This window comes from Leopardus geoffroyi, chromosome A2 (genome assembly GCF_018350155.1).
Source record: "Leopardus geoffroyi isolate Oge1 chromosome A2, O.geoffroyi_Oge1_pat1.0, whole genome shotgun sequence".
Lineage (NCBI taxonomy): Eukaryota > Metazoa > Chordata > Mammalia > Carnivora > Felidae > Leopardus > Leopardus geoffroyi.
Genome location: NC_059331.1, coordinates 17,234,057 through 17,251,303, shown reverse-complemented (window position 1 = coordinate 17,251,303; position 17,247 = coordinate 17,234,057). Strand labels below are relative to the sequence as shown.

Below are 17,247 nucleotides of genomic sequence, written 5' to 3'. Positions count from 1 at the left end.
GGACAGTTTTCAGAGCAAGTGGCCACCCTGATCCTCATCAGACACTTAGGAATGGTGGTGATGTTGGGGAAGCCACTGTATTTTGACAAAGCTCCTCCAGGAGTTCTGACGTAATTCTATTCCTGAGCTGAGACTGTTTCCTTGCAGCAGATGACTGTGACAACTGGCCATGAGGGAGAATTCTGCCTGACCCTGCATCCCTCTAAAGAACTTATAAAGCAACTGAGATTCAAGCGTTCAGACCGCTATTTAAATAGGCTCAAAGGGGTTCCCACAGAGGGACCCAAAGTTAAGAGGCCCGCCAGACCCCCAGGCACAACAGATGCGCACTGGTGCCCCCTCCAGCTCTACAAGCCCGGAGGAGGCTGGCTCTATCCATCGCTGCTAGGCAGGGATGCTCTCACCAGTCTCATTCCTGGGCTATTCAGGAGACACAGCGATGGGAATCGTTCGGTCTCTACCTCAGGTCCTCAAGTACCAAGTGTATTTTGGGTTCTTTCTCACATTGGTGAGCGTGTGCTTACCCTCGATGTTCTAACCCTTGACCACCCATTCGGGCGAGAGACGGACGTTCTCCTGTTTTTCCCCGCAACCTCGAGGTACCGCGCCTCTCACCTATTCTTGCCAGGTGCAGGCGCTCCAATCCCCGAACCTCCGCGCCGGGGGTCCGTTTGGGCCTGTGCCACACTGAGCTTTACAACAGCAGCACTGCGGCCCGCCAGCGGCCGGCGGTCTCGGCCCCTAGCGGAGAGGGGCCCCGGCCCGCCAAGCCCGACCCCGGCCCGCGCCCCCAGCTCTGCAAGCCCCGGGAGCCAAGGGCGTCGCGGCCCGACCGCCCCCGCCCTCACCGTTCACCATGCTTCCGTCGCCTTCCCCGGGCCCGCTGGGGGCCACCCCTGCCTCGGCCTCGGCGGCCTCCTTCGTGTGATCGAGGCGGGCGCAGCCTGACGACAGGCCGCGTGAGCGTCCCTGTCGCCCGGCGGCGCGGGGACCCGGCGGTCGCAGGCGCGGAGCGACGCCGGCAGCCAGCGCCATGAACCTCCTGGCGGCCGCCATCGCGCTCCCGCCGGCCCCCGCGGGCGCGGAGCCCTGCAGGGATGGGGCGGGAGGGTGGGAGCAGCGACCCGAACGCCCCCTGGCGGCCGGGAGGACCGGCGGTGGGGGCCGGCGGAGGCGTTCTCGGAGCCCGCGCTCCCCGCCCACTCAGCCGGAGCCTCCCGCGCCCCCCGGGCTCATCACCTCGTGGGCAGCCTGGGACCGCTGGCACCCAGCTGAATTCACTCTCCCGGCAAACGCAAACGCACAGGCTCGTTGTCTGAATCGGGGGCAGGGAGACATAAGGGGGCTTTTTGGGAAAAGTTCAGGCCTTAGCTCAACGTCCATCCAAGGAGATGAACTCCCAAGTTCCTTCTAGGTCCCGCCCACTGCTCATAAATACCTCTCACGTGCCCTGACAGACTGGCTTGCACTCCAGACCTAAGAGTGAGGATAACTGCGAAACCAGGGCACCCCCATCTCATTTAATGGCTTACAAAGTAACCCTGATGGAGAATCCGGATCCAGGACAGGCAAGACCTCTTGAACATAGACCAGTTTTAATCCCAGGGCTGGAGTCAAAGTGAAAAATACCAGACTTGGAAAACGTGGCCAAGAACTGAGATGGTCCAGCAGTGCGAGTCTGAGGCTGCTGTTTTTTTACTTGTTTGAAAGCCAAATGGAATTCTGTTTCCAAACTACAATGCCTGGGTTCTAGCCAGGCTCGTTCCCCTTCTGCCTCGTACGGCACTGAGGAACAGAGATTTGGCTCGGCTAGGAATGACACAGAATCTGCATGTTGGGGCAGTGACAGTGACAGGGAGGGGCTTAGTTAGAGGTTGGCAGTGCAGCTGGGGATAAGCTGCGAGGGCTGGGTTTGTTTGTTTGTTTGTTTGTTTTATAATTCTAGATCTGACTCTGATGACTCCTGGAGAGCTTGTGAAAACATTACTGGAAGCCACCCCCCCCCCCCCCCCACTCCTCAAGGTTTCTTATTCATTAGGTCTGTAGTGTGGCCCAAGAATCTGCATTTTTAACAAGTTCCCAGATGATAATGAGACTACAGGTCTGAGACCACACTTGGAATTGCTGGCCTGTGTCAAGAACATGGGATTTAAGTCTTAATATTTGTGCTTAGTCCAACCTCTGCCACTTGCCAGCTGTGAACCTTGGGCAATTTCATCAGTTGGGAAAATGAGGACATAGTTGCTCTACTCATTTGGTATGGCTCTGATCAGGATGAAATGGGAATGTCTAGAAGGCGGCTCTGCACAGCGCTCTAGAGAAGTCCCTCCACTGAGGTCTGAGACAAGAGAGGACAGATCCCTTAAAGACAGACCCAGGGCAGGGTGTGGCAGCTTCAACTCCAGTTCCTCCCTTCCCTCCTCAGAGAGCTTCTAGCAGGAAAGGGGCAAAGGGGAAGGTGGCCTTGGCAGCAGTGGGCTGACCTCACAAGGGGATACCACCATCTGTATCAAACACCCCTATCTAGATCATCCACATTGAGATGGCAAGACCATTGGGGCAGAATACAGTTCCACAATTGCTTTGAATTTGGGCAAGTGGCACTCTAATTTGCCAAAAGCCAAGGCATCCACCCAGCTTCAGGATAGTTTTCAAGGACTGTTATCAGCCCAAATTCCCTCAAAAGAATCGAGAGGCTTACCAAGACTGGTCATGGCATTAGGGGCTGAGGCCAAATTTTGAAAACTGTGGTTTCTGAAAGCTGAAGGAAACAAAAGTCTAGACAGCAAGACATTCCCTGACCCCCCCCCACCCTCTCCCCCCCTCCCACACACACACCTGAAAGCAGGCCCTGGGCCCATCATGGTGCTTCATTCAGCAGGCCCTCAGTATAGCACTCTGACAGCCACTTAGGCTGAGGTGAGAATGCTATGATTTCTTGGATCTGCTCCCAAAGGGGCCAAAGTGGAGGGAGAGACACCCTGTTCAACCAGGGTGATAAGTGCATGGGTGGGCCAGGGGGGTGTTACTATACTATTTTATCTATTTCAAAAAACATATTTCAAACAGATGTTTGAAATTTTATGTTTAAAAAAAGCATCACGTGATACCAACCAACTAGTTGGTCCTCAGGGACCTTGTCCCCCGTTTCTATTTCACTTACTGCATCTGGGCTCTTATAGCTGGTATCACCTAGAGCAAATATTTCACTTCCACAAACCTCACTGCCTTTTGTAAAATGAGGGTAACCCTTATACTAGCTCTTGAAAACCTTCTGGTTTTGTGATCTTCTCCCCTTTGGTCTAAAGCAGAGGCTGCAAAACTACAGTCTGCAGATCAAATCCACCCACTGCCTATTTTTATAAATAAAGTTTTATTGGAACATAGCCATGCTCATTTGTTTATGTATTATCTATCACTGCTTTTGCATTATAACAGCCGAGTTGAGGAGCTGCAAGAGAAACCATATGACCCACAAAGCCTCGAATATGTGTTTTCCAACCCTTAAAGAAAGTTTGCCGACTCCTGCCTTAGAGAATCTTGAAGAAAGTTAGAAGGGCTCAGGTATGCCCTCTTGCTTTCCACCAAAATTAAAGACTTCTCCTCCACTCTCCATTCTTTGGGGAGTGACTCCTTTGCCTGTGAAAAGGAAGAAACTTTTGAAAAAAGACGTTTCACTGGCTCAGGGATCTCGCTGTTCATTTCTGAATCAAGCATGACATCTGGTACTAAATATGCTAAATAACATCTGGCAGTGTGGAATTAAAGTGTAAAGGATCTGCTGAATACACAGGAGGATGTTTTAGGACCCTAAACTTCAGAAGCCCCAGGAAAAAGCAATTACGAGGAAGCCCAAGGGGCACCTCAGTGGCTCAGTCAGTTAAGCGTCTGACTTCAGCTCAGGTCGTGATCTCACTGTCTGTGGGTTCGAGCCCCGCGTTGGGCTCTGCTTCGGATTCTGTGTCTCCCTCTCTCTCTGCCCCTCCCCAGCTCATGCTCTGTCTCTCTCTCTCAAAAATAAACATTAAAAAAAAAAAAAAAAGAGGAAGCCCAAGATAGTCCAGACTTTGGGCGGACTGGAGAACTTCTGGAGAGAAAGTGAGGAGCGTCTCAGCCAACATTTCGTCAATGGACTCAACCACAGATTTTGTGGATGATCAAAATGGCAAGAAATGGTCCCCTTGGCTGGCAACAAGAAAGGCAAAGGTAGATACAGGAGCCAGGTGGCCACCCTGACCACACTACCCATCCTCACAGCTTTTCTGTCCATGTATGTAAAGCCACAGCAGGGTCCCTCAAGGTAAATCTATCGCACCAAGAAGAGGGGACACATTTGAATGAGGGAATGAACAGGAAGGACTAGGCCTATGGCCCCAGGATCCTGCCAGAAGGGGTGTTATCCCTTGTTACTTTCCAGTGCTCTATGTCTCACAGCTGGGTAGGTGGGAAAGACTGGCAGAAGAGGCTCTTAAGTTCTTCCCCCTTTACAAAAGAGGCCTTGGTAAGAGGTTGGCAGTAGAGTGGGGGTAGACCGCGAAAGGAGGTGATAGCTTTTTCCAATTCCAAATTTGACCCTGATGGGACCAAACCTATTCAAGTGGCCACCATTCTGAGTGCAGTTTTCCTATCTGAATGCCAGAGAAACCATTTCTGCCACACACTTCCTTCTTAAAGGCAGAGGCACCAGTGAGGCCTCCAGGGAATCAGAAAGCATGGCAGAAAGGTCCAACAGTCAGGGGTGGACTAAGAGGTCTGTTGCCTCTGGGATGAAGAAATGGAGGCAAGAAACTTTTTTAGGGAGAGAGGGAAAGAAACAGAGAGAGAGAGAGAGAAGGGAGGCAAAGATACATACACCCACAGATGCCTTCTGGAGGCGCAGCTGTGAGGAGACAATCGGGCTCAGGGGGTCTGTGCTCCTCCAGGGAAGACAGTGCAGGGACTGTCCCCCACCAGGAGCAGCTGCCTCCCTTTCCCCACCCCCACCAAGCACAGCAGCCTTCTCTGCATGTGCTCAAGGAGGCACTGCCTAGTCATGCGGCCTGGTTCATCCCACCTAACCATCTTTAAGCTTAGCCACAGCACATCTGACACTCTCAAAGCCACTCACCTGCCATGTTGGAAATGTTAACGTTCAGCCTTTTCGAGTTACAGGGCATTTTAAGAAAGAAAAAAAAAAGGGCAATCAACTCTTGTTTTGGTAATGGTAGGGGGGTGGCATTTCTCTAATATCTAAGTCAAATGGCCAAGGGGGCTGGAAATATTTATTTCTATGCTGCTGTGTGGAGTCAGGGCCACTGCAGCAGGAGTGCATCACATGTGGAAACCGCATGGGAATAGGGCAGCAGCATGTGCTGTGCAAACTGAGGTGCCCTGTGTTCCCCGACCCTTCCTGAGCTCCTGACCTTCAAAGCACTTTACAGACAGAACCTAAAGTGGAATGCTGTCTCCACATGAGGCAAAGACTCTGTGATCTAAATTAGCGTTCTTCCACTAGGCAGCTGGGGTAGGGGTGTGAACAGGCAGCCAATGGGGCAGAGAGGGGCAGCTGTCAGGACAAGCAAGAAGCCACCAAGAGCACTGGTCTTAGCAGACCTGGAAAAGAGCTAAGTCTGAGGGAAGAAAGGAGACGCTCACAGGCAGAGATGCTTCCCTGGGTCCTATTCTGGCCCATCCCTGGGTTCCAGTGGAACCTGAGGTGAGTTATCACCTGTCTGGGTGCTCTGACATTCTCCCCAATCAAAGGGAGAGCCTACCCTGCCACACAGACTAAAAAAACATTTTAATGTCAGTAAAGTGCTTTGAGGAATGGGGGGTGATAGAAGGGGATCTTTCAGGCATCCCCAAAGCCTCCAAGATGGAGGACACTGGGCCTGGCTAGGGCTTTCTGTTCTGGCCCTGCTACAAGCACCCTGCCCTTTCTAAACCACCTTAACCAGGGACTGCCTAGAAGATCCAAGCCCTGCAGATTCTCCACACGAGTGGTGAACACCCAGACTGAGCCTAGGCTTTATGCCTGGTCACACAAGGAGGCCTGATGAGACCATAGGGTCTAAGCCACGTGGCCAAGGATCATGAAATAACCCAGACCTCTCCAAATGATCTCTCCCCTGAGGGTTCCAACAGCTCCACTAGCCCCACTTCTCACTTGGTCTCCAGAGGACCATGACCCTGGTACCTGGGCTCCCACTACCACCCACCTCCCCACAGACCCTGGACCAAGTTGATGCTGGAGGCAAGGCTCCTCCCTTACCTCGAGAGATGGTCCCTCCAGGGGCAGGGTTGACACACATGGGTGGAAGGCGGGGTGGGGGAAGTTTGCACTGACGCTGCCTGTGCTGGGCCCGATCTGGGGAAAGAGAGAGGGCATCAGGGTGACATGTTCTCACCCCTCCCAGTTACAGACCCCTGAACAGACTCACTCCAGAGCATCTGTGAGGAGCTCTGGGCAGCAGGGCTGCTGGACGGTTTGTTGAGCCAGTCACAGGTTCTGAGAAACAGTGCCACCAATTCCACACAGAAAGAAGGCAATTGTTTTATATGGATGTGATATAGTATAGCTTTGTAGAGATCCCTTCCTGACTTTCAAAAGAGCCCTCAACTCTCCCTGTTTGCAAAGCCACCTTATGTGACTTCAATACCCATCCCACATCGTCCTCTATAGTCTTGAATTATGAGGATGAGACAGGAAAACAATTAGAAACTGAAAAATCATGGTACCGTGTAAATCCCCGTATCTGTCATCCACTTACGGTAGCTCTCCCTGTATCTGCTGTGGGTTCCCAGATGACCACGTTAGCTACCAGATCTCAAATTATTCTTTCCCTCTAAGAAATGGGCAAGAGAAGGACCAACTGACTGTTGGGGTCCTCCCTGAAAGCCAAGACCAGACCCACACTTACCAGTCTTCTCCCTCTTTCTAAAAGTTAATGACTTGCCACTCCAAACACTTTCATTCATTTGCAGATTAAATACTACTTGTAGGTCAGTGACCTACAAAGCACATTTTTAAGTTCCAAAACTTTGATATACATGAACATCACTGTCCCATGGGAAGGTGGGCATGTATGGGTAAGTAAGGCTCCATGTGTTTAACATCACCTACATGGTGACAACGCCAGAGAATCACTGGGTCTGGGGGAAAGGGTGCATGAGTTCTCTGCTTTCTTTGCCCCACTAATTTCAGTACACTAAATGGAGCAGGAGAGGAGCAGAGAGAGACAGCCACACACACTACATGCTTAAGCAGCAGTCTGTTCTGCTACCGTGATACCCATTTCCATAATGCAAATTGGCTTGTACACAGTTGGTACATAGGGGAATGATAACAGTAAAACAGGAGAACACTTGGTTCGAATGTTGAGTTTCCTAAGGCAAGGGGACTGAAATAGCAGAGGTAGAATTATAATTTAGAGCAGGAAAACAAAAGACCCTTCCAACTGTATTTTTTAAAAATTAAAATGGAGTGCCTATAGGGAATCGAGGTGATGGACAGATGGGTGTTCACTATACAATGACTTCAACATTTCAGTAGTTTTGAAAATTCCCATAATAAAATGTTGGAGGGAAAAGCAAGTACCTGCACTGAGGTCCTCCTCCCCCACACTGCCAGCTGCACACACTCCTTAGTGGCAGCCCCACGGGCTCACAGCTCCACTGCCACCTGCACGGCCTCAGCATCTGCCAGCTCTTCCCGTTAGAACACACTTTGCACATTTTTAGCATCACGTTGAGCTGCCTGCCTCGGCAGTCCAAAGCATCTTCCCAGGTGCCAGGGGCTGCTGCTTTCATACTCTGGCCATAAACTTGCAGCTGTATTATTGCCTCAACTCTGTCTTTCCCACAAGCCCTCTTATAGTATCAGAGGTGCGTGATTTTGCAGAAAACACACACCCAGGGTTACAGCAGAAATGCCTGTAGGGTATTCTGGAACAAAGTATCTAGGATCAAGGTTTATCTTGAAACTAAGGTGGAAAATGACCAGCTCAACCTCTCCAGTCCTGTTTGAGCAGGATTCTCATTCATATCCAGGGAGGCTGGATTGAAAACAAACAAACAAAAAGAATAAATGATTTGATGATTATTTGTTTCATTAAGCATTTTCAGTAATGGGAGGGTGTTATAATCCTACAACATCACTGGGCCCTCTTCTGACCATGGAGCTGGAGGAAAATTGCACATTCTTGCTGTTGATCTAGTGTTTTTCAAAGGTTTGTGCCGCCTATAAAAGACTCAGCTTGTTCTTTGAGGCCTGATTCTGATGGCATTACTGCTGACAGACAAGAAACTTGTGTTGGGATGTTGGCAAAGACAGTAACAGGCCACTTACCAGGCACACACGCACACTAGTTGGGAGGCATTGGCAGCTCTGTTGAATTACGTAAGAGAAAAGACGGTAACCACAGACCCAGGGGGCCACTGTCCACAGTGCTGCAGGGAACTGCTATGGCTACTGCCTTCGGATCCATCAAATGACCTATCCCACTGAGACTGTAAGCTCCCGAGTACAAGAAAACATCATTGACACATAGCTGTCTCCGCTCTAGCGTCTCGTACATAGGTGATCAATCGTGCAGCCACACAGCACACCGCATGCTGAGGCCAGGCTGTCACTCTCCTGCAAAACACCAGCTACAGGGACACCTGGGTGGTTCCCTCAGTTAAGTATCCGACTTCAGCTCAGGTCATGATCTCATGGTTTGTGAGCTCGAGCCCCGTGTCAGACTCTGTGCTGACAGCTCAGAGCCTCGAGCCTGCTTCGGATTCTGTGTCTCCCTCTTTCTCTGCCCCTCCCCCACTCACACTGTCTCTCTGTCTCTCTCTCAAAAATAAACATAGAAAAAGTTAAATAAAAATTAAACAAATAACAAAAAACACCGGCTACAGAGCTGCACCTCAAATAGATCAATCTATTCACATGTATCAAGGGCCTGCCAACTCAAGACTGAGGGCTAGGGACAGATCACACCCAAGTGCTTTTCTTATATTATCCCTAATCTTCATTATACCTCTGAAGATAGAGGCTGAGAAACAGGATCAGGGAGTTTCCACCTTGCTAGTGTGAGTGGGGACCAGATTCGAACCCCAGCCAGTCTGACTCAAGCTTTCCACTATGTGACGTTTCCCTTCAAGATTCGTGACACCTTATGGAGCTAATAATCTCATCATGAGGAGCAAAGAAACATAAAAACTCCGTGAGAGATAAAGAACAGTCCTACACAACAAGAAAAATGCCACAAGGCCACACATGACCAGTTGTCAAGGTTATGGTGCAAACCACAAGTGATACCAGCCTTCAGAAGACAGGAAAGAGCAGTCAGCCTTATAGTCAGAAAAGAAAAGGTACGTTTGCCTGAAGGAAAATATTCAAGGCAGTAAACTTTCTGATTAATGGTTTACCCTGAGACCTTCAAGCATAAAATGGTTGTTGTTAAGAATATAACACTTACCTGTGTGGAAAGTAAGGTCCTAAATCAGACTATGTCTGATTATTACATCCTGAAGCTACTTAGTACCATGGCTTGTGAACTTACCAGGTGTCAGGCCCTGTTCTAAGCTCTTTACACGTATTAACTCATCTGATCCTTAAAACAACCCGACGAGGCAGGTACTATGATCCAACCCACTTACATCGTGAGGAAACGGAGGCATAGAGGCTCAAACACCTGCCTCCAGCCTTGGCCACCAAGGGTGTAGAAGTGTGACATGAACCAGGCATCTGGCTCCAGAACTTTTGCTCAGTGAGGCTGTTGTCTCCCATGAAACTGAATGCTAACCGTGTCACCCCTGATGAAAAGCCTCTTGAACAAATCAATCCCCAGCCTAGAAAGAAAAATCACAAATGCTATACAGGAATTTTGCCCCCAAACTCTCTCACTCTCACCATCTCCCTATCATGGGGGAGTTAAGTAATGCAGAAAAAAGGAGGATTATGATTTCATGGGACTCCTACCTCTTTACAAAATCAGTGCTGTCCATTCAGGCACTCCCACCATAAGAGAACTTATTTGCATCCAACTTTCACAAGTGGGTGGAAAACGAAGCCCACTGATTAACCAGTAAACACAAGGCAATTGAGTGTACTTAATTTTCAGCTCAAAATGTGCTGTGCACACTAATCTCAAACCCAATGTTTCCCTTTTCAGATAGTTAACCAGCAAAACCAAGATGACAGAGATGAATTTTTTCATGCAATATGAAAACAGACAAGGTGGCTAAAAACAAACAGGGAGGCAAGAAGAGGCTGCTCTGAGCTCCGGTATATCCAGCCCTCCTTCTGACCCCATTCAACAGGCAGCACTAGGGCAAGGTTTTCCAGGCCTGTAGGAACATAAGTGGGAGAGGAGACACAATGGGGAGGACCTTTTTAATCAGCAGTTATGGAAGGCCTGTATGGTGTTCATTGATTTGTAAAATATGCTAGACAGGTGCCTGGTGGTCAGCTTCAATAGAGACGAAGGACTTTTACTCACTGTTCCCTTAAAGAAGAAAAGTCATGCTCCTAAGATATGCAAAGCTCCCTGGGGTACGGCCCTTGAAGACTTCACCAGCTACAGCACTTCCTGTAAGCAGGAATGAATGCTACCCTTCGGCCCAGCCATGGCTCAGTCCTGACACTGCTTATGCAACCCTTTTACCCAATCTGCTGGAGAGCACTGATTCCAAAACTTGCCAGCTTCTACAACCACTAATATAAAAATGACTCAATCCGCTTCCACCAGCATTTATGACACCTACCCTGTGCACAATGCTGTGCCAGGTACAACGGACGATGAAGAAGCCCAACAGGCTCTGGCTACAGGGAGCTTCTAATCTACAGACGCAGAGATTAATTCAGAATAGACTAAGCACAAGAAAGTACAGATCTGGTGCTGAGGAAATCAGACAGAGGAGAGGTTGCATTTGGTTGACAGAATCAAGAATGGTACACAGAGGAAATGGTGTAAAACGCTGGCTTAGAAAAAGAGACGGGATTTCAAAAAGCAGTGAGTGTGTCTGAGAGGATATTCAGGGGGAGGGGCGGCAAATGAACACAGGTACTCTGACAAGGACTCAGACACAGGTTATAAGCCCCGTGCAAGAGGAAGGCAGAGAAAGGACTTTGGAAAGTCATACAAAAAAGGGGTCTAAGGACTACACACTGGTGAGGGATCTTCATAGCCCTCACAGCTGCCCGTCACAGGGAAGAAGAGCATGAGGTCACCAGCACAGCTACATTCTTACCTTTTCTGAATGAGTCCAGGCTGAACATTTCTGGCCAGGAGGGAAAGCTGGAATCCTAAGAAGGAGGGCAGAGAGGCAATGGTTACTATTCTTGGTCCAGGATCCCACAGAGAAGACTTCAATAACACAGAGAGCACTTTCCAGAAGGTGAGAAAAATGAAGCTCTTCACTGATGAGTCCCAACTGCTGCTCCCACTCTTAAGGATGGAAGGACCATCTCCACTCTAGAGTAATTACATGTCTTTGTTTCTTACTCATTAAGAGATTTCTTCGTTTCTCTGTCCTAAACTCCCTGAACCCTGCTAAACAGAACGAGAGGTATTTTATCCTGAGAGACATATTTCCACTTCATCACAGTACTTGCAGCTTTCCTGGGACTTCTGGGAAGAAAGGAAATTCTACATGGACCCCTTTCCTCATGTGGTATCAGCAAATGGGACTAACGAGTGCCTTATAGACAAACTGGTTTACTGGGCTTTCACACAACTAGGTCAAGCCCCTAGGGGTGGGACCGGACAGCAATATCAAGAGTAACTACTGTGATTCAAGATACAAAGCTATTCTTCACGGTAGAGTCTATGAGATAACAAATACTAAGTTGAAGTTCAACTCTTGAGCAAAACTTTTGGTGCATTTTGATCATTTAACTGAAGAGTACACCTAGAGACTTAAATCATACACGCATACAAATAAATAACACATCCAGTTTATTGATTTTGTTTAAAAAAATACTCAAAGTCACTTATAGATGTTCTTAATAATGTAGTACTCCTGGACTGGTGCATAACCTTATGTGGCCTTAGTTTAAAAATATCTACACAAGGCTCCTGGGTGGCTCAGTCAGTTAAGTATCTGACTTCAGCTCAGGTCACGATCTCACGGTTCATGGGTTCAAGCACATTGAACTCTGTGCTGACAGCTCAGAGCATGGAGCCTGCTTTGGATTCTGTATCTCCCACTCTCTCTGCCCTCTCCCACTTGTGCTCTGTGTCTGTCTCTCTCTCAAAAATGAATAAACATTTTTAAAAAATTTTAAAAAAAATCTACACACTGTTTTAGCAAATCAGGATAATGTCCAATATTGCAAGGAGTCTAATGGGGCCTACACTTCTGCTCCTGACTGCCTTCCCATCTCATTCTCAAATCGTGGGGGATAGGGGTGGAGGGCTGACCTGGGGCCGAATCTTTCAGGTCCATAGCAGGTCTGCCCTGATGGCCTCCTCTCCCCCAGGGATGCCGGAAATTTCAGCCGATAGGATATGGTAGCTCAGAGAGGAAACTTCAATACAATATCAACAAGGACACAATTCATTTTAAGAAGTTACATTCTATAGACTCCTTCTACCCAAATTAAAAGAAAAAGGGTGTAATTTGAGATTCTAATCTTAAAGAAAACCTGAGTACTATAAAAATCCAAAACATGTAAATGATTATTATTTGAGACAATACTTTCTTGCGAAGAAAGAGTAAATCAATTTGCTTGTAAACAGACTCTTAGTTTTGCTTTTAAAATGTCCCTGACCCTCTCCAAGGCTCACATAACACTATCTTTACCTGTATTGGCCTAAAAAATACATATGATATTCAAGATAGGATGTTTCAGAGATATTTTACTGAGCTCTAGAACATTTCATAGAGATTTAAAAAAAAAAAAAAGCTGTGTTCCTTGAAATATAATTATATTGGAAACTTTTATGATGCAGAGTTTCTGTTAAATAATTCAGAGATAAGTAAAATAATGTTATGTCAAGATTTCTTGCATAATGAAACACTGCTTAATTCCAGGTAGAGTCACTGTGGGATGATTAAAGGACAGAAAGATTCCATAACGACTAACTAATGTCTTCCAAGATAGTCACAGGTGGATTTAATGCATGCCTTTGCTTTACAGTGTGGCTGAGCATGAGATCCACCACTGCTATGTGTGCATGGCTAAATCAACTTACCTTACAAGAGCAGTGACAGTCTCAGATTTTGTAGGCTTTTGAACTGGAGCTGAATTCTCTCCTTGCTATTCCTCATCACGAGGCTGGGCCTCCTCCTAGAAAATAGAAGCCTGGGTCACTAGAGTGATGGGACCCACAGGGAAAATAAAGTTGCTGCAGACCAATGAAATTCATTACTAACTCTAACAACAAGGACACATTTTGTTAATAGCGTGAAACACACACTGGACATACTGGTCTCACTTCAGGACCTGCCATGACCCACCCACTCACGACCCATCAAATCGTGAGCTACCCTACACCAGCACCTGCAAAGATACCGAGAAAGAGATGTCATGGTAAAGAGGGGTTTGTAGTCCTGAAAATATTTTCTCTGAGCCCAGAGCAAAACCTGCTTCAGTTTTTTGTCTTTTTTTTTTTTAATTTTTTAATGTTTATTTATTCTTTGAAAGAGAGAGCGAGAGCATGAACAGAGGGGCAGAGAGAGGGAGAAACAGAATCTGAAGAGGCTCCAGGCTCCGAGCTGTCAGCACAGAGCCCGACACAGGGCTTGAACTCACGAACCGCAAGATCATAACCTGAGCTGAAGTCGGACGTTTAACTGATTGAGCCACCCAGGCACCCCAACCTGCTTCAGTTTTGAGTTCTAATCCTATATTGACTCTAACACAACCCTATCTAAGGTAGATCAAGCTCTTCCAGATGAAGAAAATAACTAGACATTGAATATCATTTTTATAGTTCACAAAGTACTTCCATAGATTTTATAGCAGTTAATCTATGCAACTACCCAGGGAGGCAGAAATGATCTTTCCCAGAGAAGGAAATAGAGGCAGATTTTCCCAGAGAAAGTCACACAACTTGCCCAAGATCCCATAGCTGCCTCAGGGCAAAATGGAAACCTGCAGTTGGGTACTGGACTCCAAAGCTTCACACGCTTAATACTGCAATATTTTTATTATTTCCATGATATTATGCTGTTGCCTAGATGTCCCATGGTTCATTCTTGGAAATAATATTTTATAGTGACACAAAGGTTGAAAGGGGAAAGAAGGGTCCAACTGATAAACTTTGGACCATGGCTACATAAGCTAAAACGCTTGGGAGAATAAACATCTTTTGGAGGCAAAGGGACAACCTAACACAGATAAAAACTACAGCGAAGGATGTGTTTCCCGCATCTTAAACAGTTATACAAATAAAGAGCACTCCCATAAACTCCATCAAGAAAAGAGGCCTCCCTCCTGGAAACTCCAAAACTCCAAGATTTAATTGTAAGATGTAGTCAAGACCCACAATGACAGTGGCTTTTTTGCCTTCAAAGAAACACCAAGGGAAACCATCAATGTCTACTTTCCCTGTGGCCAGTAAGTTGCAACCAAAAACAGTTTGAGAGTCTGCACCTGGCCATCTGCAGTCCACCTGCCACAGTGTACGGCAAGCCCCTGTGGACTGGGGTTGCAAAGTGGGACAATCTCTGCCTTGCAACATCACAATTACGGTGACCAATGTTGCTACCCGAGGACTAGCTAGACAGCATGCTGACGCCATACTCGGGGCTTGGGGGTTCTGAGGACCCCTGGGACTCCAGTTCAGTGCAAACAAAGGACCCAACATGCATTAGGTCTTCCCCTGCGAAATGGGGCAAGTCACCACCAGCAAACAAAGAACACCTCACCCCTTGGCCTCCCCCAGTGACAAGGTGGGTGCAAAAAGGGGCAAACGAGGGGGACCAGAATGCACCAGGCCTCCCTTTGGACGAACGGTCCAGGCGGCACGGGGTACAGACAAAGGTCCCGGGGCACTCCGGGGGCTTCCTCCAGGCCCTGCCTCGGGGAACGGAGCATCCCCTGAGGCGGAGGCGTCGTTGCGCCAATGAAGCGGCCTCTCCCGCGGTCCCCGCGGAGCCCCTGGCTACCAGGCCCGCCCCGGCGGACCGGCCTGGCCCCCGCCCCCGCCCAGGCTCCATGGCAACGGCAGGCCGAGGCCTGGCTGCCCACGGCTCGGCTGGGCCGGCTTCGCGGGCAGGCCTAGGATGCCCGGCCTGCTCCTCGGGCCCGCCCGCTTCTCCGCCCCACTCTCCGCCAAGCCGGCGATCGGACCCGGGCCCCTCCTCGCGCCGACCACCCCCGGCCACGGCAAGCTCCTCAAGGGGACACGAAAGGGGAGAATAAAAAGCCCAATTCACCTGTTGTTACAGATGTGAAACAAGCCTCGGTGCACCGCGCATGAGCCGCGGGCCCCCCCAACCACGGCCGGACTACAACTCCCACCAGCGGCGGCGCGGCCCCTTCCGGGTCCCGTGGCGGAAGTCCCGCCGGTAGCCCCGGCGCTCCCCGCTCCGCCTCCCGCGGCAACCCCGCTTCTGAGCGGGTCTCCAGAGGGTCCCCCAGCAGTGGCTCGCAGAGGCCTCCCAGGGCTCACGCCGCCGGACGGCCAACCCGCGGCGAGACCCCGGCGCCGGGCCCAATGGGGGGCGGCCGCGGCGGGCGCAGGCGGGACTTCCGGCAGAGCCGCCGAAGGGGTGGGCGCGCGGGTAGCGGTGGGGCCGCTGAGGGAGCGGGCTTGGGCGACTTGGGTCCAGCACGGCGCCCCTCTCGCCGCACCTCAGCCCCTCGCAGTGTGAGAGCTGGAGGGTTCTCGCGTCCTCTGCGCGCCCGCCCCACGGCCCCCGGCCGGCAAGGGCTGAGCCAGGAACGAAATCCAGCTCGGGCTCCGGACCTCCACTCGCCTTCCCCGCCACAGCCCGTCCCGTTGCCACGCCTCTTCTCCTCTCCATCTCCCCTCCGATCTTCTGTTTCTTTAGGGAGGTGAGAATTTCTGCCTCACGACATTGTTAGGAGGAGACCAACGCGATGGCACGTTGTAAACTGTGCGACGCTGGGAAAAGGACAAGGTAGCCCTTGCTGGTCCGAGTGCCGTCGGGTCTGGAGGTCTCGCCCCCGCCCCTGGCCTCGCCTAAGTGAGCAAGGGCATTGTCCCAGACACATGCTGCGGTCCTCTAGATGAGGCTCCGTGGGAGTTCAGTGGACTTCCAACTAAATAAACGAGAGAACTCAGTTGGGGTAGCTCTGAGGCTGGGTCAAGACTTTATAGCTGGAAAGACCTAGAAAATGCTTTTAAGACGTGGCCTTTTGGAATAAATGAAGAATTAGTGACATTTCCCGTCATTTTTACCCGAGCAATTAAATGTAACAAGTATTATTTTCTTTCTCTCTACATTGGACAGAAGGGCGGGGGTGGTAGGTGTGGAGCATCGTGCATTCATGCAAATACTTGACACCTTTTCTGAGCAGGGCATGGTGCTGTGCTATGCTCTATGGGAAATGATCCGTGTGCACATATTTGAGTCAAGTGTGTAACAATTGTTGTAAGCAGGTTTGAAGACACAACGACCTGTCCTCAAGGGGCTTAGGGCCTGATAAACAAGATGAAAACATTGTGTGAGGCAGAGAGAAAGTGATAAATGCTGGAGAGGAGGTATGAAGGGTTGAGAGGGAGGAATAGTTACTCAATGCCAAAATCAAGGAGAAGGAACCACAGAAGCAAAGACAGCCAGTGGAACAAAAGGCAAATTCTAAGAATATAAGGTAATGCAGTATGACCAGAGGGTTGGATATGTGTACAGGTTTTAGAGGCGATGGAACAAAAAAGTATAGCTATGAATGCTGTGCTGAGGGTGTTGACCTTATTTGTATGCAATTATTCTTGCATGCAAATTTGTATGCATTAGTTTTATAATTCTAAGTAGGAAAGTAAAATAACTGTCCGATTTTAAGAAGGTTATTCTGGAAGTGTGAGGGTAAGATTGGCAGGAAAAATAGGAGTTAGGGTACTAATGAGAAGAGGGGTACTGAGGGATTCAGCTATGCTCAGCAGCAAAAAGGGCAAGAAAGGAATGACAGGGTGATGGCAGAGCACCTTGCTTGTCCCTGGCCACAGGTGTGTGGAGAGGTGACTGAGATCTGTGCCCAGGGGCTGGAAAAATTGCACACTGTTAACATAATTAAGGGACAAGGAAGTTGTAGAAGAGGCATACAGATTATGTTTAAAATGCAGTTGTGAGGGCACCTGGGTGGCT

At 49.2% G+C, this 17,247-nt stretch overlaps 1 protein-coding gene across 10 annotated transcripts in view; it reads right to left on the bottom strand.

Moving 5' to 3' along the window:
- The window catches only part of DHX30 (DExH-box helicase 30), a 30,431-nt gene extending 14,607 nt beyond the window's left edge, over window positions 1-15,824 (bottom strand). Inside the window, exons 1-7 of one of the 10 annotated variants that reach the window (XM_045492770.1) lie at window positions 15,355-15,824; window positions 13,167-13,261; window positions 12,393-12,499; window positions 11,221-11,275; window positions 6,251-6,346; window positions 5,108-5,136; window positions 2,702-2,761 (exon numbers count right to left, since the gene is read on the bottom strand). In XM_045492770.1, the coding sequence (XP_045348726.1) occupies window positions 2,702-2,761; window positions 5,108-5,136; window positions 6,251-6,346; window positions 11,221-11,275; window positions 12,393-12,417 (265 nt within the window). In that variant the 5' untranslated portion in view covers window positions 12,418-12,499; window positions 13,167-13,261; window positions 15,355-15,824. Of the gene's footprint in view, window positions 1-848; window positions 1,100-2,701; window positions 2,762-5,107; window positions 5,137-6,250; window positions 6,347-11,220; window positions 11,276-12,392; window positions 12,500-13,166; window positions 13,262-15,354 lie in introns of those variants that run through there. The other 9 variants (XM_045492775.1, XM_045492772.1, XM_045492774.1 and 6 more) reach the window with 9 other exon arrangements.
- Window positions 15,825-17,247: the final 1,423 nt, after the last annotated feature.